This window comes from Chiloscyllium punctatum, chromosome 37 (genome assembly GCF_047496795.1).
Source record: "Chiloscyllium punctatum isolate Juve2018m chromosome 37, sChiPun1.3, whole genome shotgun sequence".
NCBI lineage: Eukaryota > Metazoa > Chordata > Chondrichthyes > Orectolobiformes > Hemiscylliidae > Chiloscyllium > Chiloscyllium punctatum.
Genome location: NC_092775.1, coordinates 68,895,526 through 68,920,949, shown reverse-complemented (window position 1 = coordinate 68,920,949; position 25,424 = coordinate 68,895,526). Strand labels below are relative to the sequence as shown.

At 41.4% G+C, this 25,424-nt stretch overlaps 1 protein-coding gene across 1 annotated transcript in view; it reads right to left on the bottom strand.

Moving 5' to 3' along the window:
- The window catches only part of LOC140463192 (uncharacterized), a 127,890-nt gene that overhangs the window by 41,106 nt on the left and 61,360 nt on the right, over positions 1 to 25,424 (bottom strand). The window contains exons 9-11 of the mRNA XM_072556983.1: positions 20,224 to 20,335; positions 3,476 to 3,566; positions 375 to 461 (exon numbers count right to left, since the gene is read on the bottom strand). Of these exons, the coding sequence (XP_072413084.1) occupies positions 375 to 461; positions 3,476 to 3,566; positions 20,224 to 20,335 (290 nt within the window). The remainder of the gene's footprint in view (positions 1 to 374; positions 462 to 3,475; positions 3,567 to 20,223; positions 20,336 to 25,424) is intronic.

The following is a 25,424-nucleotide window of genomic DNA, read 5'->3' as shown; positions in this document are numbered from 1 at the left end:
CTGCTTGACCTCTCCTCATAAGACAAGCCTTTCATCTCTGGAATTAATTTAGTGAAGCTTCTCTGAACTGCCTCCAATCCAATTATGTCCTTTTTCAGGTAGGGGAACAAACTGTACACAGTACTCCAAATGTGCCTTCACCAATCTCTCGTATAATTGCAACAAAATGCCCTTGCTTTTATACTCAATTCCTACAGCAATAAATTCCAAAATTCCTTTTGCCCTCCTTATTACCTGCTGTATCTGCAGACGAACTTTCTCAACTTGAATTTAATTGCATCTGTCAGTTTTATGTTTCAACAGTAATAACTAAGAGGGAATCACTCTACTGAATGTATTTTTTTCTGTTGTTACTATTGTATAACAATATATACCGGCAAAAGGTCATCAATGGTTTCTGGAAATTCACGTATGCTGAGGATTAGATCCAGTCTGTGACTTAGACAGGAAACGTTGCACATCTGTGGAGGAAATATAATATACACAATAACATTAATGATGCAATTTAACGTAATATTTTACAATTTCATTCAGTTAACTAAATACCATTAACAACACATTCCATTATTCCTAATATTGTTAAACCCAATCTCGCATTGTAATGAATGGAGTGTAATTTAGTCACGCCACAATAGATTAGTATTTAGGGAGCAAGCCAGCAGCACAGCTTTTATTTTTAGTGGTTTGATGCTGGCCTATGAAGTGTCAGCCAATCTCAGCTGGTCTACTACTGGTTCATATCACAACCTCTACTCCAGGTTCTTACAAATGACATTAGCATGACAGTGCATTTGTCTGAAAGCAACAGAAGGTTATGGTCAGACTTGTCGTGTACTTCAACAAATTCTATTGCTGAGGCTTATACAAGAAGAATCAGCACTCTGGTGATGAATAACAAGCTAGCAGACCTCTATGCCTTCAGACATAGACCGGGGAAAAGAAAATCCTGCAACTGTACTATTATCTACCATTTTGGAAATAATATATATAGTGAAATTAGGAGCAGTTGGGCTCTGGGAGATTCGGTATACTTTGTTCATTTCAAATGTAGCAATACATTTGGCTTAAAAGCAAAACCTACGGTGATGTACCTCTTTCCTTTTGCTGAAACACTGAAAGGTTCCAGCTATAAGAGGAGCTCACCTCATCCTTATTGTACCCCTGCAACACTCAAATCTTTTGATTTTAGGTAATTGGACAAGTTTCGTTCAAAGTTCCACACTTTCAGCTAATGTACTCCAGACTGTAACCATTCACACTTGTTCATTGTTCTCCAGTTTCTGACAAAAGGAACACTGTTTGCCTATCTACTCAGATCAGACACCTCACAATGTTAAACATTATATTCTTTTTTCAAAAGGAGCACACTCCCAGCTTCTTTCGTCTCTCTAGATAACTAGAGATCCCCATTCCCACAGTATTTCACATTTTCTCAATTGTCTTCTCATATTTCCTAAAATGTAGTGCCTAGAGCCTAACAAAATAATCCAATTAAGGGTGAAATAATCTATATTAGAGGTTTATCTTCTTCATGTCTTTTTCTAACTCTATACCCCTTCTATAAAGTTCAGAATCATAAAAAAGATGGTAACTGTTTTCCCAACTGGCCCTGCCACAATATGGCCTTTTGAGTTATATTGCTACTTCATAAGATCATATTTAATCTTCCACTTCAACTCCATTTTTCCACTTTAACCTCATATCTTTTGAGTTTTTTTTAGTGTACAAAGACCTATCAATCTCCATCCTGAAAATACTCAACAACTGACCATCCATAGCTTATGGGACAAAACGTTCCAATTAGTCACAATACTCTATAAATGAAAAAAACATCTATCTGATTCCAATCTTAAACTACCTGAGACAATGATCTCCAGCTCTAAAATCTCTAACTAAGGGAAACTGCCTTCTCGTATCTACCTTGTCAAAGTCCTTTAAAATGTTATACACTTTAATCAGATTGCTACACATTCTTCTAAACTTGAGAGAATATCGGTCCATTCTATTCAATCACTCATCATAAAGCAACCCTTTCACCTTCTGTTGCTTTCACACTGCTGTACCTGACTTCAGACAATTAAGTGTATCACAGTAAAGCAATCCAGTACTTTTCTAGCTGTAGAAAATAGTATCTTAAGTAAGGAACTGATGCTTACTTTATAACATGTCCCCTTTTACCTCTAGCTCATACTGTCAACAATTAAAGTATAACAAAATGAGGCAAAGGTAAAATTGTCCATACAGACTGTACCTTCCAACAATCCTTGAAGAATTACAGAGTAAGGGATTCCACAAATGTTACTAATAAATGGAGTAACTACAAGTACAACCAGACAAAATCTAACTATTACCTTTTGACATGCAGTGACATCAGTATTGCTAAATACCCCAGTGTCATCATTGACCAAAAACTCAAAGGGACTTGGCATATAAATACTGTGGCCTTAACTGCAGGTCAGAGGCCAAGACTTATGTGACAAGTAACTTACTACCTGACTTCCAAAAGCCTGTCCATAAGTCATAAGTCAAGAATGTGATGGAATAAACCCCACTTGTTACTGCAGCTCCAACAATATTCAAGAAGCTTGGCAATATCTAAAAGAAAGCTGCCCACTTGATTGGCACCATATTCACAGAGAATTGTTCCCTTACCACTGATACATAATAGCAGCAGTGTGTACCATCTACAAGATGCACTGAAGAAATTCACAAAGCCTCCACTGATAGCACTTTCCAAACACAAAACCACTGCCAACCAAATAGAAAAAAGCAGCATTCAGGTCAGATCAGATCAGATCACCTACAGTGTGAAAGCAGGCCCTTCTGCCCAACCAGTCCACACCGACCCTCTGAAGAGTAACCCACCCAGACCCATTTCCCCTCTGACTAATGCACTTAACACTGTGGGCAATTTAGCATGGCCAATTCACCTGACCTGTACATTTTTGGACTGTGGGAGGAAACCGGAGTACCCAGAGGAAACCCACGCAGACAGTGGGTGAATGTGCAAACTCCATATGGAAACACCATTGCCTGCAGGTTCCCATCCAAGTCACTCACCATCTTGACTTGGAAACATATTACTGTTCCTTCACTGTTACTCAGTCAAAATCCTGGAACTCCCTTCTAACGGTATTGCTGGTACCTACACTTCAATGTGTGCAGCAGTCCAAAGAAGCAGCTCACCATTACTTTCTCATGGGCAATGACGGATGGGCATTAAATGTTGGCCCACATCCCATGAATGAATGACAAAAAAAAATCTGAAGCAGTTTTTTTCTGCACCTTTCACATTCCAAAACTGATATCATCAAACACACAATCTGCACAAGTGATATTCCCACTGTCCTAGGTACACTTGGAACACAGCATTCTAAAAAGCATTTGCATTCTTCTTATAGCCAATGATTATATTTTGACTAGATTTTTTTCAGAAATGTAATACATGCAGGGAAGCACAAGTCACATAACCTACCTCCATCATATATTGATCAACAATATGAAGGTCAGCCGGAGATCCTTTATACATTTTATATTTTTCAACATCATCCGCTGTGGGAACATACCTGACAATTAAAATAAAACACAAGCTGTATTTCTGAAATGCAATTAATCAGCTTGCACATGATAAACAAAACCAGGCTGAAAGGAGATATGAAATTGATTAAAATACATTCTAGAGGACACTCTACTACCTGCACTTTAGGTAATTTCCCCATGCAGCAACTGCTTCCATATTCAGAAAATACTCTGAACTCTAAGGCTGCAACTACATCACTGAATTTTGACTGGGTCATTTCTGTTGACACAATGCTATTGTCCACTTGATTGAGAGGCTGAAGGATTTTTTTTTTAACTGAACTATCTACAATATTAACTTCTGCTGAATTAACAAAGCTTCACTATCAAGCCTGAACATACCATGGCATTTGTTAGCATCTTGAACTACTTTGCAAACATAAGAAAAGCCTAGCCAGTTAATTGTGAAAAAGGAAATAAGGTCATTGCAAACGGTTACCTTTTCTCCCACCTCTTGTCTGGCTGTCTGAGACTACATCATTGAAAAAGCCATTCTGAACTGCATATTCCACAATCAAATAGTTTGGGGAATATACACTGATACATTTATCCATATCATTCTGGGAGTCTTATTGATAGTTAGCTGCCTCTTAACTATCTCCCAAGCAATGGAGATGTAATTGTTTGCATAAATGTCAATATTGACTTTAGTTAAAGCTTTTTGAAGCTGTGAGTAATTGGAAAGGGAAATTGGGTTTAGAGAAGAGCTTCTGGTGTGTGTGTTCCCGATAGCAAATTACATTTGCTTGTATTACTGGCTGCATCCCAGATTTTCACTTTATGTTGAGAAAGCCTAACTTCTGCATTAGAAACAGTATGACAAAACTGAAGATGTACAATTTCTGTTTGACTTTTGTTCATCACAAGCAGTTTATTTGTTTTGTAAAATTGCGAGATTCTTTATCTTCCTTAACAATGCCACTGAAAACATATTGAAAGCATAAAACATAATGAAAACATTGCAGACAGGTTCTGAGGAATAGTTATGCAACCTGAAAAGTTAACTGTAATTTCTCTCCACAGATGCTGCCAGACTTGCTGAGCTTCACCAGCAACCTCTGTCTTTTTTGATATTTCATTTGGAGGGAGAATTGTGTCAGATTATTGCATTCTTGTAATTGAAAGAATAAGGGAGGAGGGAGTGGAGCATTTGTACCTGCTCTAAAAATACGCTCGGACAGTTATAGGGATTAGGACTCCTGCTAATTGCAAAATTATTCCAATTTAAAATTTCAGACTCAGAGAGACAAATAAACAGCAGTCAGACTGGGGATTTCTTGTTCCATTCTGGGTTCGAGCTTTGCATTGCTGTGTTGCATGCTGAGGTTGGAGTTATGAACCAGGGTTGTGGGGAGGGGCATGCTCCGTAGTTTGCTGTTACTAATTTTGAGTAGGATCAATGAACTTTCTACAGTTTTTCTGAGGGCCAGAATGGCAAAATGAGAGCCTTTCTTTGGAAGGATGCTGTTTGCTACTTTCCTGCTTTTCATTTATATGACAGACAGCAGCTGACTGGAGTTCCTCTTTCATGCTGCTGCAGTGAACATGAAATCATCCAGAAGTTCATCTTCAAAGACAATTTCCTCAATATCCACTGCCTCTGAATATGTGCAGTAGGCACATTAGGTAGATCTGCTAGATATGATTTACATCTGATAAGTTGCTGCTCTGATTACCAATAAGCCTAGCTCCAAGTGAGTTATGTTTTATGTCATGAGTATAATATAAATCGTATCCCACAGGCCCTCGTAATGTATTCAATTTATATCATACATTAAAAATTAATTAGGTAGAGAGCCAAAAACGATGGATTTAATGGTACATAGTATTCCTTTGTGGGCTGGAGCTCGACAGTTGGAAGCAGTGTGACTGCTGATTAAGACTTTCATTGGGTGATGCAAGTTCAGAAACATTATGCTTTGATCATTTTCTCCAAATTATGTTGAAAGGAAAAGCAGTAGCAAGAATTCACATGTAAATTATCCCTGAGAAACATGTACAAATAGGAAGACTTGCTAAAATAAATATGGCAAGTAAATTATTGGACTTTCCTCCATTCACAAGGTTTATTGGAAATTAGATGCTCAGATGTGGTAGAGAAAGTGGCAATTGGTACAAGCTAATTAATTCTACTCTTTCAAGAAACTATCTAAAAATGCCTTTTTAAAAAAGTTGGAAATTTACAATGTGGTCAAGAATGAGTGCCTAATCTATCACCCCATAGCTATAAAGCTACACGAAAAGATAGGTGTTCCAATGTAATTCCAATATACACAAGGGAGGATTACAAGTCCTTGCTCTGTGAATACAAGACATGGAATGTTATTAGCACAGAAACTTTGACATACTGCACCTCTTACACCATTGTGGTGACAGTACTTAGTTTCATGAAACAACAATCTGTACTGTGGCAGTTAAAGCATTGTCTATTTTGGCTCACAAACCCCATTCTAGCATGGCAGTCTCTATGACATTTGCTGTAGAGGTAGACAGTGAGCTGAGAAGGTGCATGATTTACTGACCTGGATTTTCTCTAGGTCTCCTTATTTTCTCTGGAGTGAGTGCTGAGATTCAAAGGCATTAGAAGTGCTAATAGTGTAAAGGAATGATGGAGATGTAAAATAGATGTGAATGATAGGTGTAACATGGAGGAAATACATCTCTTCTGCTGAGAGCAAAGCTGAGGATATAAAATAAGGGATAAAGCTCATGATCTGACATTGTTCAACTCAGTTTTGAGTCCTAGATATGGGAAATTGCCTAAGTGAAAAATGTGGTGTTGTTCCTCCAGCGATCATTGGGCTTTATTGGAACACTGTAAACAGGCTCAGGATGGAAGTGGTGGTTGATTGAAATGGCAGACAACAGGAAAGTCATATTAGAGAATACAGGTATTCTGTGAAACAGCCTGCATCTGGTCTCTCCAGTGTAAAAGCAGCTGTGCGGTGAGCAGCAGAAACAACAGACCAGATGGAAAGATGTATCAGTACAAATGCTGCTTCACCAGGATGGTGCATTGGAGGGAAGATGTGAAACAGCAATTGTGACATCAACTGCGATTGCATTGGAAAGTGCCATGAGGAAATGAGAGGAGTGATGGAGAAATAGATCAGAGTGTCAGGGAGATCATGAACCCTGGGGAATGGTGACAGTGCAGGGGAGAGAAAGATGTGTTTGGTGGTGGTATCCTACTGGGATGGCTGAAATGGATGATCATTTAAGTGCGGAAACTGGTGTGGTGTAAAGTGTATACAAGGGAAATCCTATTGTTGTTCTGGGAGAGAAAAGGGAAATAAAATGAGGGCAGTAGCACAAAACATTGCAACTGCTGAAAACAGAGCACAGATTCAGCAACATTCTTTAAAGAAATCAGCACTTCTCCATTAAGCTGAAAGCCACAACATACAAGGAAAGTATTAACTTCCTCGATGCCACAACACTAAAACTGGGACAAGGCAACCATCACAAATTGGCAACAGAAGTTTTTTTTTAAAAAGTAAATGGTTATACACTTCTACAGACCAGTGGGGGCCCGGCTACTACGTCTTCATCATACACTCACAAAGGTGAAAGATTTTAATCAGACAATTACAATTCTTGTTACTGCATTTCAGATCTTAATTTCAGATTTTAACTTGAAAATTATCACAGTTTCATTGTAATAGCTCCCACTTTATTTTCCTTTGACGATAGTTCCTGAACATATGCAACCTTAAGCTAGAGATTCCACATTTATTTACAAATAATTAATTCCCTTAGTGATTTCAAGTTTTTCTGGTTCCCAATTAGTTGAATATTAATTTTGCTGACAGGTTTAGAAATGTTCTGTCTAGTTTCTTCCTTTATTTCTCTATGTCCTCAAAACTTTATAGCTCTCCTACATATCCCAGACTCTCATTCCATTGCAGCATCCCCATCTCTTACAAAAAAAAAGTAACAAGAAGAGGTCACTTGACCTTTCAAGCCTGTGCTGACATTCAAGGAGACCATGGATGACCTGACTTTAACCTCAACTCTATATTCTTGCATATTCCAACAATCTTTCATCTCTTGATAATCAAGAATCTTTCTAGCCCTGCCTTAAAATTATTTGAAGATTCTGTATCCATTGCATCTTGAGGAAGAGAACTCCAAAGACTCTCAAACCTCTAAGCGAATAAATATTTTCTCATCTCATCTTTAAACAGGGACCCTCCTTTTTTTTAAAATTATGACCTCTATATCTAGACTTTTCCACAAGAGGGAATGTCTGTTCAACATCCATTCTGTCAAGTCCTCTCAGGATCTTATATGTTTCACCTAAGTCTCCTTTATTCTAAACTACAGGCCTAGCCTGTCTTTTCTTTCCTCAAAACATCAATCCACTCATTCCAGGTATTAATCTAGTAAACTTTCTCTGAGCTACTTCTAATACATTAACATCCTTCCATAAATACAGTGACCAATACTGTACACAGTACTTCAGATTTGGTCTCCCCAATGCCCTGTATCGCTGAAGCAATTTCTCCCTACTCATTGCAAAGAATGATAACTTTCTGTTAGCTTTTTTGGTTACTTGGTGCATCTACATACTAACCTTCTACGTTTCATGAACAAGGACATCTGCATCTCTCACCTTATCAAATTTTCACCATTTTGATAATATGCTTTTTTATTCTTTCTGCAAAAATGAGCAATTGCACACTTTTGGAGATTGTACTCTATTTGCCAGGTGTCTGTGACTCACTTAACACTCAACAGAAGAACTTCAAGTATCCGAAGGACACGGCAGGGAGTATTTTACTTGGTTAATTGAATTCCGGATAATTGAATGTCAGATCACATTGTTTAGCCGAGCATCGGACCTTGTGATCTTGCCGGATAATCCGATATTCGGATAATCGATGCCAGTTAATTGAGGTTCCTCTGTATAGGCTGCTTATGTCATCCTTACAACTCACTTTTCCATCTATCTTTGTGTCATTCACAAATTTAAATTACCATATCTTTGATCCCTTTATCCAAATCATTGATGTAAATTGTAAAAAAAAGGAGGCCCCAGCACCAACCATTATGGCACACCACTCAAGATAACCTACTAGCCTGAAAATAACCCACCTATTCCTACTCCCTGCTTCCTATTAGCCAGACAAAATGTGACCCTCTTCACAATGAGTTTTTATTTTCTGTAGTAACCTTTGAGGTGTCACCTTATTAAATGCCTTCTGCAAGTTACATGATACATCCACTGGTTGCCTCTTACCTACAGCACCAGGTGTTTCTTCAGCAAACTTCAATAAATTACTTAAACATGATTTTCCTTCGACAAAACCACATTGGCTTTGCCTAATTAGCTTCAACTTATCCAAGTGCCCTGTTTAATCATAGCTTCTAATATTTTACCTATGACAACTGTTTAGCTAACTGAACTGTATTTTCCTGCTTTCTGCCTCTTTCCCTTTTTCCCATTAGGTATTTTCCAATCTAAAATGACTTTCCCTGAATCTAATGAGATTTGGAAAATCAAAACCCAATGTCTCAACTATTTCACCAGTTACTTCTTTTAAGGCCCCAGGATGTAATCCATCAGGACCTGTTCCAATATTCACAGCCATCTACCTTGCCTCCCAGTCTTTCACCCTGAGGTGTAAAAAAGCTGCAACCTAACCCTCTCCACATCCTCCTTTTAGGTTCCCTGTTTGATTCAACCCCCTTGGTAGCTTCACAGCCTCCAACTATTTCCTTTGCATACTCCTGCAATGCCATCACTCTTGGAGTCTGTCTTTTCATCTCTGTCTTTTCATCTCTCCCGTTCCACCTAGCCTGTTCCTCAGCCATCCCCAGCACCCCTCCCATCCATCAAACCCTCCCTCCTTCCACCTACCATCTCCACTTTCCCATCACTGCTTAACAATACTTTTCCTAACCCAGTATGCACTCACCTCTCTCAGGCTCTGTCTACAAGGTGCTTCAGTCACTCATGGCTATTCAGAGTTTGCTCACATTGTCTAGCTCTGCACTACTATCATTCAGCCATTCTAAATACAATGGATATTTTTAAAAATCAAGTGAAAAGGCTCATTAGCAGTTTCCAAAGAGTGAAAAGATCATTACAGCTATGTTTTTGTAATGCACTGTTTTTTTTTGTCACTCATAGATTTTCAGTTTTCAAAGCTCAAATATTGGAATTCATTAAGTATTGGATTTGTTAACAACTGGAAGGTCAAGCTTTACACCATTTTAAAAAAAAACCTACAGCAACCCCAATGTACTGAGGAATTCAAGGGAATAAATATTAGCCAATAAATATGGAGCTCCTCATACCTCCCCAAAAACACCACAGTGCATTCATCGGTTTTGTAGCTCAAAGATGTGTAGACAGAAATAACCTCATAGTGCCTTTATTGTGATAAAGCATCCCAAGGTGCTTTATAGGAGCATGATAAATCAAAGCACAGCACTGAACCACATAAGGATCCATGAGGTCAGATTATTCAGATGTAAAGAGTTTCTCAAAGGAGTGAAATGTGATTCAGAGGCAGAGACAATTATTTTTAAATTCATTTGTGGGATGTAGGTATTGCTGGCTGGGCTAGAAACTTATTGCCCATCCCTAGTTGCCCTTGAGAAGGTGGTGGTGAGCTGCTTCTTGAACTGCTGCATTCCTCCTGTTACAGGATTTTGACAATGAAGGAACAATGACATATTTCCAAGTCAGGACAGTGAGTAGCTTGGAGAGGAAGGTACAGGTGGTGGTGTTCACATATATCTGCTGTCCTCATCCTTCTAGATGGACAAAAAGTGATCATGGGTTTGGAAGGTGCTCTCTGAGGATCTTTGTGACCTTTGGCACTACATTTACAACCATCACTCCATCCATCACTGATGCTCAGTAGTAGTATGTACCATCCAGAAGATTCACTGCAGAAATTCACCAAAGATCCTCGACAATACACTTCTAACCCATAACCACTTCCATCTCGAAGGATAAGGCAACAGATACACGGGAACATCACTGTCTCCAACTTCCCTTACGAGCCACTCACCATCCTGATTTGCACTCTACCATGTTCCATCACTGTTGCTGGGTCAAAACCCAGGGATTCCCTCTCTAATGGCATTGTGGGTGAACCTACAGCACATGGACTGAGTGGTTCAAGAAGGCAGCTCACCACCATCTTGTCCAGGGCAAACATAGACAGTCAATAAATGCTGGCTTAGCCAAAAAAAACCCATGCACTGCAAGTGAACAAAAATAACTGTTTGCCGTATGCTTTCAAGTGAGTTTTTCTTGGGCTTAAAAGGAGTGGAAATGAGGGCTATGCTAGGGGAAGAACAAATGGTTTTTCAGAGGATTAGGATATGACAAGCTGAAGCTAATAGCATCAGTGGGTAAAACAGTAGCTGCATAAATGAACAAAGACAAAGGCTAAACAGTGAGACATTGAAAGTGTAGTTATAAGTGAATTGACGAATGTTTTTTACCAAGGAAGGATACAAGTGGTGTTGGGGAATGGAAGCTGTTTGTAGGTTTTGACTGATACAAGGAAGTGATCAGAAATGGCCCTATCTGTGCTTAAAACTTTGGGAGACATTAGGCCACTTAAGAGGGCAAAGTCAAGAGGATGGCTGAGGATATGTATTGGGGAGTTTATATGGATAAAGAGATTTAAGGGTAGGAAAGAAGGCAGTGAACTCAGAGGAGAGAATATGATGAGTTGAGATAGAGGTTCAAATCATAGAGGATGAAAAATTGTTTAGTGCAACTGGGAGAGGAACAGGAAAAGTATCACAGGGGTAATTGTTTTTGCACCGAGGAGATTAGTATAGGTTGAGGGTAGAAAAAGATTAGATGATCAAAGGAGGAGAAAGTGCAGAAAGAGTATGGAGTCAGGCCAAGGTGTTATCCAGTGATAAGCTTGAAGGGGCAAGGGGAACATGGAAACATGCAGGGAGGTTTCATTAAGGGGACAAATGCCTTCTCCCTCAGCCAGACTTCTAACAAGGAAATGCAATCACCTACAATGAGTAAATGGGTGGCAAAGGCTTTGCTCACAAATGAACTGACATTCTGGGGAGATATAGAAGGATGATGAGAGCTGGCATTACAGAACTGAGTTAGACCCAGAGAAAATTGGCAAAGTTAGCTGTCAGTGATTGCATTGTTTGGCAAAGTCAATGTAACATGGAATGATGTGTGACATGCGATGCTATATGACTAAGGATGGAGCAATTTGGGTTGCAGCTTGAAATTAGCCAGTGCTGAGTGTCTTGATACACCTATGAAAGAAAAAATGCAAACTCTGCTTACTGGGGGCTAAGCCTGAGGAGGTAACGAGAGAACATAAAAGGTTGAAGAATACTGCAAGGTCAGGATAGTGAATTGGAAAGGTACAGTACCTGAAAGAGAAGTGAAAGGATGCATGACAATTAAATTTTTTTTAAAAAGAGTCTAAGCGAGGTAAAACAAAAATAATTTATTGGAAAAAGCATAAGTGGAAATAAATTGACAGGTGAGGTTCTGGAATTACTTCCAAAGTGTACACACAGATAGATACAGGAGCGCACAAATTACAGAGATCTAGAGACAAAGAAATTAACATACAGAAAGATGTGATTGCCTTATCGATTCTTCATTTACTTAGTGATATTAGGAAGGAATCTAGAGTTAAAATCAGAGATCCTGAAGAGGAATAAGAACATTTTTGAAGAGGCAGAATAGTAGCAACAAGCTGGCATGTGAATTGAGAGAAAGGTGATGTGAGTAAAGTCCAGAGGTTTCTTAAGGTAGCTGCTGGTGAGGCAGCTGGGAGAGCAAGAGCCTCACTGGATTGAGCATCATGACTGAGTACAGAAGCCTGAAATTGGGTTTGGGTAACCAGATTGGAGGAGACACCCCTTCACAGAACAATCAACAGAGATGGCTATAATTTTTAATGCTGATGTCCCATTATTAAGAGAGTAAAATGCTTGCTCTATCAGACTCCTAGGCTGCCACATCAATTGAGCTGGTCAGCTTTCATAAAGCAGGGGGCAACTCCAACATTGGAAAAGACAACCAAAATGAGCATTGCGTTTGTACTAATGGAGGTATATATAGGAATGATAAGATAGGAGGCATACAAATTCATTGAGAAGTTGGAGGACATCATAAAATCCAAAGGAAACAAATGATTTCTCTTCTGATTATCCAGACAAGAACAGACAGAAGCTGAAATACCAGTCAATGGCAGATACAAGCTCAAGTAGAAATCAATATCTCTCAATCCCAACATAAGTGGGGGTAGACTGATTGAAACCTCCATTACAAAACAGCGGTACTTCAGAGATGAAGTTGGGTGTTATAGTATAACCAGAGTAGCCCTGAGTAGAAACATCTTGATGTTGAGAGGATTTGAGTAATTTGAAGCTAAGGATGATTAGATTCATCCAATTCTGATCTTCAAGTCACAAATTTAAAGAACAGTCTAGACAGTCTTATGTATATCCCACTGTAGTGCAGTGCAGAAATATAATCGAAATGTCCAGTGAACTCCAAGAACGTGATGCCAGAAACTACAGAAATTCCACAGCCAAGTTTGTTCTAGATATGTACAGCATTGCTGTCCAGTAATGTCTGATGGAGATAGTTTAAACTAAAAGTTAACAGATGAAATTAACCCAAACTTGAAGTTATATCCACTGTTAAAATCAGGGTAACTTAAATAGCAGTGAAGGTTTACAGCAGAAAAACAGGCAGTGCAATGAAAGCAGAACCTGGCAACTATAGCCAGCCAGCTATAGGATCCGAGGCAGAGCCTCTATCCTCCAATAATAGGGCCGTACGAATGAAAGGCCATAAACACATTCAAAGCAAATTCGTTGAGAGAGTTTCATTCCACACCGGTGGCCCTACCAACCCTTGGCCATTTCATTTGATGACTTCAATACAAGTAGCTGAGAGTGTCTCCATTTGACATTTGCCTTTCTGTCTTGTTCAGTGCCCACTTCTCCTGGTAAAGCTGGCAGCTACAACATGCTGTGGGCCATCCAATTGGGCTTCAGAAGCCTGCCCACTCTCATTAGAACATATGAAATAGGAGAAGTAGGAATTTAAACCCCAAGACCTCCTCCGCTATTAACTAATTTTATGTCTAATCTGATGGTAGCTTTAATTTCCTGCCTGACACCTAGAACCCACAATACACCTATTCATTAAAAATCTGTCTCAACCTTGAATATATACAATGACCCAGCATACTCAAATGAGACAGCAAGCATGGAGTGAAATAACTCCACAGAAGCTGCAATCCCATCATTAAGTCATCCTTTATTTACATGTGGAGCATCCTTGATTCTGACCCAGCTCCCTCAGAGCCAACTGTCAGCGTGAACAGGATGTCATATACTTCTGTTCACCAGGGTTGTCAACAAGAGCTCCCTGATTGGACCATATGGACAGCCCCAAACAGGAAACTCATTCTATGAAGCTGGCTTTGTTACTACATGGAAGTGCCCATCTAGTAGGCTGCCTTCTGGAATGTTGTGCCAGTAAATGCGCTGATGAAACGGGCAAGGTGTTGAACTTCTGTTAGGGTCTAATGTCAGATTCCCCATGTCAGCTGGACAATTCAGCCCAAGGAATCCAGACTCAATTTGCCTTTTGCATATTGTTAGAATTTTGTTTAGGTATGAAAAAGATTTCAGTACCCTCTGACCTCAACTATATATGTTTGAATAATCATTGAGTGGAATCCTTTGGTAATGCTGAAACAGGTTATTCTTTGATTGGATCATAGGATATTTTGATGGTGGGGTCGTACTGCTGGAATAAGCTTCCAAATAATTAATTTCCTATCCATTCTAGATAAAAGTTAGTTGTATAAACATTTTCAGTGTTACAGTTGTTTTGTTTCTGGTTAATTCAGCATGACACTCATTAACTAAATGTATAGGCATGTAAGAAATATCCAAAAGAAAGTTTCCATGGGGCCCAACCTCTCATATTCAGGAACAATCAATAATATTGGCTTTGATAGGAGTGGCCAATTAGTAACTGGGGAATGCACTCACCATCCAATTATGGACAGCAGGTATCAGTTGCTGGAAGGCCAACAGGAGGCCCTCCAGCAATAACACATTAATAACCCCATTGACCAGTGTGGAAGATGAAGGGAGCAAGAGCAAGAAAATGCCTTAAAGTGCTTACCATCTAGTTAAGATGGAGGATCCTCTAAAGACTAATTGATAAATCCCACAGCTTTCTTTTTTGCCATGCAGCACAAGAGTAAACATGTTAAAACGTTGACGTAATGTAAACCAATGATAACATGAAGAACACATTTCCCAAAAGTGGATACTTATTCAACAGCAGTGGCCAATGGCCATGAAGGGGGAGGGGGCTAAGAATAGGTGAAGGAGGATGGGTCCCATTTCCCCAATTATAAAGTAACTATAAAAGCTTCCAGTTTTTAACAAGAACCCAATAGGTTTGTGAGGTAGCTGTCCATCATTTGGGTAAGAAAGGCTCCCACCAACATTCCCTTTCAGCTGCACAGGCACATAGTCACACAACTTACTGCACAGGGTTCAATGAGTCATATACAAGCAAGATGTATGGAAACACCATGATCATTAAAGGAGGGTGCAAACAGGATGCTGACAGGAACGACACATGACAGAAAACATTGTCAGCCGTCCCTATCCCAACTGAGCCATTATATCATTCCAGCTCCATGTAATGCTTTAAGGACTTGGAAAGCTTTCAGGCAGGAGGACCACTGTCTGATCTGTAACCCTCCAGGTCAAGTTTCCAGCAGGCAACCGGTTGGGAATGATAGGTGGCATGCAAAGGCGAGTATTTGGTAGAAGCATGGACTTTGTAGCATAATGTGCCTAAAATGTGGTTACATCTTTTGATATGCACCCCTTTCATTCCTAATAATGCTGTTCCGCAGCTTACAGGAAGAATGGAACAATACCTACAAAAGGGGTGACAATGGGATGGAGGGTCCCTGTTGACAATCCTGGTGCTAAAAGAGAAAACTCCTCAGACTGGCAGCAGAAAAGAAACACTGAGAAGTGCAAGCTAAGCATGTGACAGAGAGAATGTTCCAGAATCATATCTGTGCAAGCAGCTTCCTCATCCACACAGGTCACAGTTAAAATATAGCAAAATGTCTAATGGTGTTAGCCATAGAGAAATGAAGGTTGTGTCTTTCCTGCAAAGACAATACCAGAGGCAGAGCAGAGGACTGGTTAATGAAGTAACATGGACCTCACAGGAGTACTACACTCTCAGGAAGGTACAGCCACCTCAGGGATCAGGTGCATCCTCCACCAGTGCAGATACACACATGGTCAGAATTCAATTGTCTCCAAAAATCATGGCACAATGGTAGCAACATGTTACAAATGAGCAGCAGCAGGTGATGGAGGGAGTGGCAACTGAGGACAGTCCCGTCAGCAGACAGAGGGCAGCTCCACCCAGGTTCAGGTCACCTGAGACACTGAGACTCAGGGGTCACACTGAAAGTGATCAAGGGTGGGGCAGCAGAGTTCGTGGTGTGGCCTTGTGTCAGAGATTCCTCCTTGGCCAGATGGTGGAGTTGTGAGTCTTACCATTGAGGCCAGGAGTCGAAGAGCGTAGTGCTGGAAAAGCACAGCAGGTCAGGCAGAATCCAAGGAGCAGGAGAGTTGATGCTTCGAGCATAAGCCCTTCATCAGGTATGAGGGGCAGCCCGGCGACTGAGAGATTAATGGGCAGGGGTTGAGGCTGCGGGCAAGTAGCTGGGAATGCAATAGGTGGATGAAGGTGGGGGTGAAGGTGAAGGTGATAGGTCAGAGAGGAGGGTGGAGCGGATAGGTAGGAAGGAAGATGGACAGATAGGACAGTTCAAGAAGGAGGTGCCGAATTGGAAGGTTGGATCTGGTATAAGGTGGGGGGTGGAAGGGAAATGAGGAGATGCTGAAATCCACATTGATCCCATGGTTGGAGGGTCCCAAGGCGGAAGATGAGGCGTTCTTGCTCCAGGCATCAGGTGGCGAGAATTTGGTGGTGAAGGTAGCCCAGGACTTGCATGTCATTGTCAGAGTGGCAGGGGGAATTAAAGTGTTCAGCCACAGGGTGTTGGGGTTGTTTAGTGCAGATGTCCCAGTCATGTTCTCTGAAACATTCCACAAGTTGACATCCTGTCTCCCCAATATCAAGGAGACCACGTCGAGAGCAACGGACACAGTAGATGATGTATGTGAAAGTACCCTTTGTGGTCTTGGACAGAGGTGGGGGGAAGGTGTGGCCAAAGGTTTTGCACTTCTTGCGGTGACAGGGAAAGTTGCTGGGCATGGAAGGTGGGTTGGTGGGGGGAATGGGGTACGGGGTGAGGACCAAGGGAATCGCAGAGGGAATGGTCCCTCCAGAACGCAAATAGGGTTGGGGAGGGAAATATATCACTGGTGGTGGGGTCGGAATGTAGGTGGCAGAAATAGCGGAGGATGATGTGATGTATCCAGAGGTCGGTGGGCGGAAGGTGAGGAGCGGGGCGAGGGGGGTGGGGTTCTATCCTTGTTGCAATTGGAAAGGTGGGTTCAAGGGAGGAGGTGTGGGAAGTGGAAGAAATGCAGTGGAGGGCATCGTCAATTGTATGGGAGGGGGGGGAAATTGTAGTCTTTGAAAAAAAGAGGCCATCTGGGATGATCTATGGTGGAATTGATCCTTCTGGGAGCAGATGCGGTGGAGGCAGAGGAATTGCGAATAAGAGATAATGTTTTTACAGGAAGAAGTGTGGGAGGAGCTGTAGTCCAGGTAGCCGTGGAAGTCGGTGGGTTTGTAATAGATGTCTGTGTTGAGTCAGTCGCTGGAAGTAGAGATGGAGAGGTCCAGGAAGGGGAGGGAGGTGTCTGAGAAGGTCCAGGTGAACTTGAGGTCGGGATGGAAGGTATTTGTAAGTTGATGAACTGATGAACCTTCTCGTGGGAGCACAAGGTGATGGCAATACAGTCATTGATATGGCGGAGGAAATAGTGGGGAATGGTGCGGATGGAGCTGTGGAAGATAGACTGTTCCACGCTCCCGATGAAGAGGCCGGCATAGCCAGGGTCCATGGCTACCCCTTTGGTCTGGAGGAAGTGGAAGGATGTGAAGGAGAAATTGTTGAGGGTGAGGATCAGTGCAGCTAATTGAACGTGTGTCTGTTGAAGGGATCAGCAGGAGAGGAAGAAGCAGAGGGCATAGAGGCCTTGATCATGGTGGATGGATGTGTACAGAGACTGGATATCCATGGTGAAGGTGAAGAGTTGGCGGCTGGGGAAACAAAAGTCATGGATGTGGTGAGGGGTGTGGGTGGTGTCCCAAATGTACGTGGGGTGGGTAGGGTAGTGTCACAGTATGCAGAGGTGGGGGAGGAGCAGGTGCAGACGATGTGCCATCTGGGGCAGTCAGGTTTGTGATGCTGTTTGTCAGACAGGTGGGAGTATTACGCATATTCAAGGGGAGATTTATGTTGCAGGCCACCAAGTGGTTGGAGAAACAGTGCAGTGGCCTGAGTACTTCATACTGACCTTTCCATTTCAGTAATGGCTCCAAGATGTATGGAGGTGTAACAGTTGTCTGCCTGGTTAACATTGGTGTACAGCTGAATCTGAGAATGCAGTCTAGTAGGGGCTGGGGTACAGACCAAGCAAGCAACATCAACTTCAACCAAAGTGCAGAGGGGATTAGTCGATCAACAGGAACTCATGTCAAAAGCACTATCAGAAACTGCCTAGCTAGGGTCTCTATCAATGTTGAAGACCACAGTCTCAGCATGGAGTGATAGTGAATGTGAATTATTTCGAGCCCGGAAAAGTGCTCACAGCTTGTGACTGCAATTACACCTGGTGACATAGACAGGTTATCATTACTGCAGTCTAAGATGGCACACACACTTCCCTGAATGAGGACATCCTAGCAAGCTGGCCAATTTAAAATCACCTCAATAAGACCTCTGGGTGATCACAGTGTACCAGCTGATCAATCCAGACAGAGGAGGCTGAGCATTGATCTTACTTCTGTCTCCAGTTACCCTTCTCTCTTCAGTGCCAAGGTGAGTTGAGTGCAGTACATCCCCACACTATGTAATACTTCTCAAACACAATATTCTCACTTGCCCCTCTGAATGGTCATGGGGCTGATGATACATTTTCAGAAACCCCATGGCCCTGTTCGCTGGTAGCCCTAATGGACAATTGGTAGCATTTGTACCTCCATTGTGGAGTTCCATATTGGCCTCAACATGTCTTCAAATAGTCCTTCAGATACAGTCATCATGCCTTTTACTTAACTGAATCCTGCTTTGGAGCTGAAGCTAAAACTAATTTGGGTCTGAATGGCAGTGTCAGTCTCAAATATAATGTTGAATGATGACCTCACATCATGACACCAGTCACCCAAATGATAAAATCACAGCCTAACACTGGTGACACCCTGACCAGTCTGAAACCAAACACTGGGACATGATACATGAAGAAACTGAACTCCCTTATCTTTTGTCTACAACGGGCACTGAGTGCCCACCCATGGCCTTGAGGACTGACGTCTTTCTCCAAAGAGTACACATGTCAATAACAACTTCCATTAGATCCAGAAAGCTAACCATTTACTTGTAAACCCTATGAAGAACATAGTGTTGTCTTTTGCCTCCTGTGCCTTAGCCAAAGGCCATGCATCTGCTGCTGAGGTTGATGTTCCTCCTCAGTGTAGTCCACATGTAGCCCCTCATACAGTCAGCTCAATAAGCCAACGACTTAGCTATTAATGCTGACATTTACCAAGGAGTGTTCACTACAATTTCCCCAACAAACACTTCCAACAGCTCCCATCCCACAACACCACTTCCTCAATAGCAGCTCACTGTTGGGGGATGACTTTTTCTGCTTCTCTCCTGCTTGCTGGTACTACTGCTGTCTACTTTCTCAGTGTAGCTGTCTCATTGGAATTGATGAGGTGCTGACAGACAGTAGAGTTTGTGTGGCAATGTGAAGATTGCATTACTGCAGTAAAATTTCAGCTACCTGCCATTTTAACTATTTCAATTGGACTACCAAGTGATTTTCTTCGATCACACTGAACCAAGTAGGCCCTGTAGATTTCAACCCTGAAAGAGGACAGTAGGAGCAAATCTACCACAGAACTCTTACAAACATAATGAGCAGCAGTAGAGATTGCTAACACAACAATTGCATCCAAAAGTGCCTGGACATTGAACACAGTGGAACTTTGTCTTTTCTCCCCCCCCAGTTCCCCTTCCTCCAAATCCTCAAAGGCACCACTGATACCTTGGGAAGGTTCTCTCCTTAACATTCTTGTGGAATGGACATAAAGTGCAACACTTTCAGTGTGTCTCATACTCACAGAACACACAAATAAAACACCAACTGATAAGAGGATAGCTGTAAGTCAAAATAAATTAAGCAACAACGATTAAATAATTCCAAGCGTGGGATTTAAAAGATTGTTGTAGATTGTTGAAGGAAGGCTAAGTGGCATAAGTGTTAAAAATTGTTTTGTGTTTGTTAACATAATTAGTCTTGTTTTGAAACCAGCATGAGAACAGTTTACCACTCACAATGGCAGCCGTACAGCTCTCTTTCTCTGACACATTATTTCTGAATGGTGTAAATTACTAAATCTCTCCTTTGAAAGCTTACCTCCGTAAAGAAGCAATCTGTTCATTTGTCAATCCACCATTTTCTTCTTGTATTATGAGGAATTTCCCCCTCAGCTCAGTCGCTTTGACAGGAAAGCTTTTCAGGAAAATGTCTTGAAAACAGAAGACAAGATTATATAAAATCATTCGTTATCCATAATTCATGAAGCCGCAGTTAATTAGAATAGATTTTAGAAAATCTGTTTTTCCAGTCTAATGTCGTTCACATTTAATGATGTGCATTATTTGAGTACAACAGTAATTTTATTTTTAACCCATACAAATCTATTCTAGTGTTGGTTACACCCAAGAAAATGCAAAACATTGTAATCCATTGTGTTCTTCCTTCTCTGCAGCATTATAAAGCTTCGGGGATTTTAAAACATTTTTATTGTTTGAAATTCATGCTAGGTTTAGAACATGAGAAAGGTCTGTGTTTGAGTTCCACCATGTCATAACAAGTCTAATAAGGTTGACTAAAAACACAGAATGTAGAGTTCCACTTAAACCTTCCACTTGAATTGCGAGCATTAAAGAAGTTTCCATGAATGACCAACAAGACAGTCAATTGTCAGTATGACATCAGTGCTCTTGGCTCTTATTATGCAATCTAAAGGTACAGGAGAAATCAAAAATGGCATGCCAGGCTGGGAAAAGAAACTGACCAGTTTTTCTTCTCCCATATCCAGCCATTTAAAGATCCAAGTGGTTGCATCATAGTGGTGACAAACTCAACTTGCAACATACACAAGAAAATCAAATGCCTAAGTGGTATTAGCATCTCCATGGTATCTGTTCTAATTATGCTTTCTTCCACCCGAGAAACATCCATCTTCTTCCTCAAACGAGGAGTTCCTGCCCCCTTCGTCAACAACGTCTTCAGCCATGCCCAACCCATCTCCCACACTTCTGCCCTGAGCCCCTTCCCTCCCTGCCAAATGCAAGGGTCCCCCAGTCTTCACTTTCTACCTGACCTGCATCCATATCTAAAGGATCATAAGCCATAATTTTTACTAAGTCCAGCAGGATGCCATCATCAGACACATTTCCCTCCCCTCCTTTGTCTTCTGTAGGGGCTGTTCCCTCCAGGACAGCCTCATCCAGTATCAACACCCACCCTACACACTTTCCCTCCTGTGCCCATTTACTTGCTTCCTACTCACTATCCAAGGCCCCAGTCACACTTTCCAAGTGAAACAGCAATTTACCCGCACTTCATTCAATCTAGTCTACTGTGCACACTCCTCAAAACCCAGACTGGATGATCAATTTGCAATTGCTTACACCCTCTCTGTAAACATGACCCCAAACTTCCAGCTGCCACTTCAGTGCACCAGCATGTTCCCATGTCAACATTTCTCTCTCAGGCCTGCTGCAGTGCTCCAGTGAGGTTCAACACAAGCTGGAGGAACAGCATTTCACCTTTCATTTGTGTAGTTTGCAACTTTCAGGACTCAACATTGACGTTTACTATGTCAGCACATGAATTCCCACCCTTCCTCAATGTTTGTTATCTCTCCAGTACACCCCTAAGTCCTGTTCTGTATGTGTTGCTCCTAGCACAGCCAACCCATCTTCAATCCTTGTCATTATTACCCTATCCAGCATTTCTCTCTCTTGTGGCTTATCATCAGCAGTATTTTTCTTTGCCCATTCCTTTTTCTTACCTAGGCTCCATGTATTTTATTCCCCCAACCCATCATCAATATAAATATCACTCTTTCTTAGCTATTTCCAGTTCTGATTAAGGGTCACTGGATTTTAAGCATTAACTCTTTTTATCTATCTACAGATGCTGCCAGACCTGTTGTGTTTCTCCAGCATTTTGTGTGTTTGATGCTGATAGAGGATTTTGGAGCAGTTTGGACCAGTTGGGCCAAATAGTCTTGTGCTGTATCTTTGATGTAATTCATCATGGTACCCAGATGAACTTTATGTTATGGTAGAATATTGATTTAAAAAAAGACATCCACATCCAAATTCCAGAAAAATAATAAGAGCACTGGGGATTCAGAACAACAGGACTAGCAGCAAAGGCCTAGCAAAAGACTGCTCATTGTTAACTTCCTAAAAACAAAGGTGAAGAGTACAGGAAAAAAATGGAAATATTTCATACCTCTTCCAGACAAAACAAGTCAGTAATAAAGTAGAAAAAGAGACAAAAGACAGCAATTAGTACCTTCGATGTGAGATTTCCTGTTGAGTTAGCTGCATGCACAATATGTAGTTCACTCCAAAATATTCAAGTAATACCTCTCAAGTGCCTGGGGTTGTTATTTGATGTGTATAATGCTGTACAGAAGGAATTTGCTGATGCCAAAAGCAGAAATACCAGGAAAGTGGGAACACCATCAGTATATGTTAATTTACTCCTTCTCTATAACTCTAATTTAGACACCATCTCAGCATTTTAAATCCAAACATAATGGATACTCCAATCAGATTACCAGCAATCCATCTGATTCTTTCTTTCATTCAATACCTACACACACTACCTAGCCCTTAGCTCCCTGCTGTTTGCAATGCCTCGCAGTGCAATTTTTTTTTGACTATATAACTCAACAAGTTACATACCCTCATAGCTAAAACCATCACCTTTGTATAATGTTGACTTTATATTGCTGGATCATGCAGTTGCTTTTATGTTGTTCTGTTAATCAAGATCTTGAAAGTCCTGCATCCATATATCAGCACTCAGTGATTATACTTCTAAAATATTGACAGAATTATAGAAAGAAAATTTAGGGATTCCCCAAAGGCAGAAACAGAAATGTTATGTCCCAAAAATATCGGATCGAAGTGAACTCTCAGAAGGGAAAGGGGATGGAGTGACATGTAACCTGATATTCTCCCAATAAGTCAATTAAACTCACTGAAAAGCTTGTTTAGAATTTTGTTAAAGGGGACAGTGGAATATTTAAAGGACGCACACAGACGTTTTCAGTTTCTCAACAGCTGAGTGGATGGACACTGTGGGGAACTAGTCAAAGCTACAGTAGAGTATCACTCTGACCCTGAGATCGTCTAAGATGTAAAGGGAGAATAGACAATTGTAAAGGACACACTTGGAACTGAGGAATGAAAGTGTACACACAGCATCTAAGCTTTGAATAATACTGGCACCTTGCAAGCATGGCATTGCAGAACAGCAGGGGACAAAGCTGCCAAAGATATTTGCCAGAAGAAAGTTTTCAGCTGGAAACATAAGAACATAAGGAATAGGAGTAGGAGAAGGCCATTTAGTCCCTCAGCTCACTCCCCCATTGAATACAGATCTTTGTTGATTTGCCTCAGGCCTCAACTTCTCTTTCATGCCAGCTCCTCATAGCCTTCAAATCTCCAATATTTCAAAAATTGGTTGACCTCCTCTTTAACTACTTCCTGTGATCAAGCCTCCACAACTCTCTGTAGGGTAGAGAATTCCATACATTCCCATATCATAACCCTAAACCTCTGGGAGAAGGAATTCCTTTGCATCTCAATTTTAAATGAGGGTCCCCTTACTCTGTAATGTTGGCCTCTAATTCAAGATTCCCCAAGTGGAAATATCTTCTCAACATCCACCATGTCAAGCCCACCAAGAATTTTGTATTTTTCAAGATTATCACCCCTCCTTTTTCTAAACTCTAATGAATAAAAGCCTAAGCTATTTAATGCTTTCTTTTATTGGTCAGAGTATTGAGTACGGGAGTTGGGAGGTCATGTTGCGGCTGTACAGGACATTGGTTAGGCCACTGTTGGAATATTGCATGCAATTCTGGTCTCCTTCCTATCAGGAAGATATTGTGAAACTTGAAAGCTTTCAGAAAAGATTTACAAGGATGTTGCCAGAGGTGGAGAATTTGAGCTACAGGGAGAGGCTGTGGTTGTTTTCTCTGGAGCGTCTGAGGCTGAGGGGTGAACTTATAAAGGTTTAAAAAATCATGAGGGGCATGAATAGGATAAAGAGACAAAGTCTTTTTCCCTGGGGTGGGGGTGGTTCAGAACTACAGGGCACAGGTTGAGGGTGAGAGGGGAATGATATAAAAGAGACCTAAGGGGCAACTTTTTCACGCAGAGGGTGGTACATGTATGGAATGAACTGCCAGAGGAAGTGGCTGAGGCTAGCACAATTGCAACATTTAAAAGGCATTTGGATGGGTATATGAATGGGAAAGATTTGGAGGGATATGGGCCGGGTGCTGGCAGGTGGGAAAGATTAGGATGGAATATCTGGTCAGCATGGACGGGTTGGACCGAAGGATTCGTTTCCGTGCTGTGCATCTCTACGACTCCATAACTGTTCTTGATAAGTCAACTCCACCTCTAGGGGAGGCAATAGCTCAGTGGTATTATCACTAGACTGTTAATCCAGAAATTTGGCTAATGTATTGGGGACTTGGATTCAAGAGTCTAACGATGACCATTGCCAATTGTCTCAACTACACCTGGTTCGCTAATGTCCTTCAGGGAGGGATATCTGCCAACATTACCCAGTCTGGCTTACATGGGGGCAACACACTAGCTCAGTGATTAGCACTGCTGCCTCACAGCGCCTGGTTCGACTCCCGCCTTGGGTGACAGTCTGTGTGGAGTTTTCACATTCTCCCCGTGTCTGTGTGGGTTTCCTCTGGGTGCTCCAGTTTCCTCCCACAATCCAAAACTGTGCAGGTTGGGTGAACTGGCCATGCTAAATTGCTCATAGTGTTCAGGGATGTGTAGGTTAGGTGCATTAGTCAGGGATGAATGTAGGGGAATGGGTCTGGGTGGGTTACTCTTCGGAGGGTCGGTGTGGACTTGTTGGGCCAAATGGCCTGTTTGCATACCGTAGGGAATCTAATCTAATCTAATGTGAATCCAGAGCAATGTGCTTGACAGTTAAACTGCCCTCTGGGGGATTACGGAGGGGGAATAAATGCTTGTCTACCCAGAGACACCCTGTGAATAAATAAAAAAAAATTCTTCCAAGAAATCAACATAGTGCTTTTGAAATGCTCCCAATGCCAATTTGTCCTTTCTTAGATACTAGGACTGAAACTGCCACTGTCCCCGGAGTGGCTATGCCTCTAATTCAGAGCAATAAAGGACAAAATTCTTATTGCCTTCTTAATTACTTGCTCCATCTGACATGCTAACATTTTGTGTTTCATGCATAAGAACACCCAACTCCCTGTGCATTATTTTGGAGTCTCTCTCAGTTTAAGTAATAGTCTGCTGTTTGAT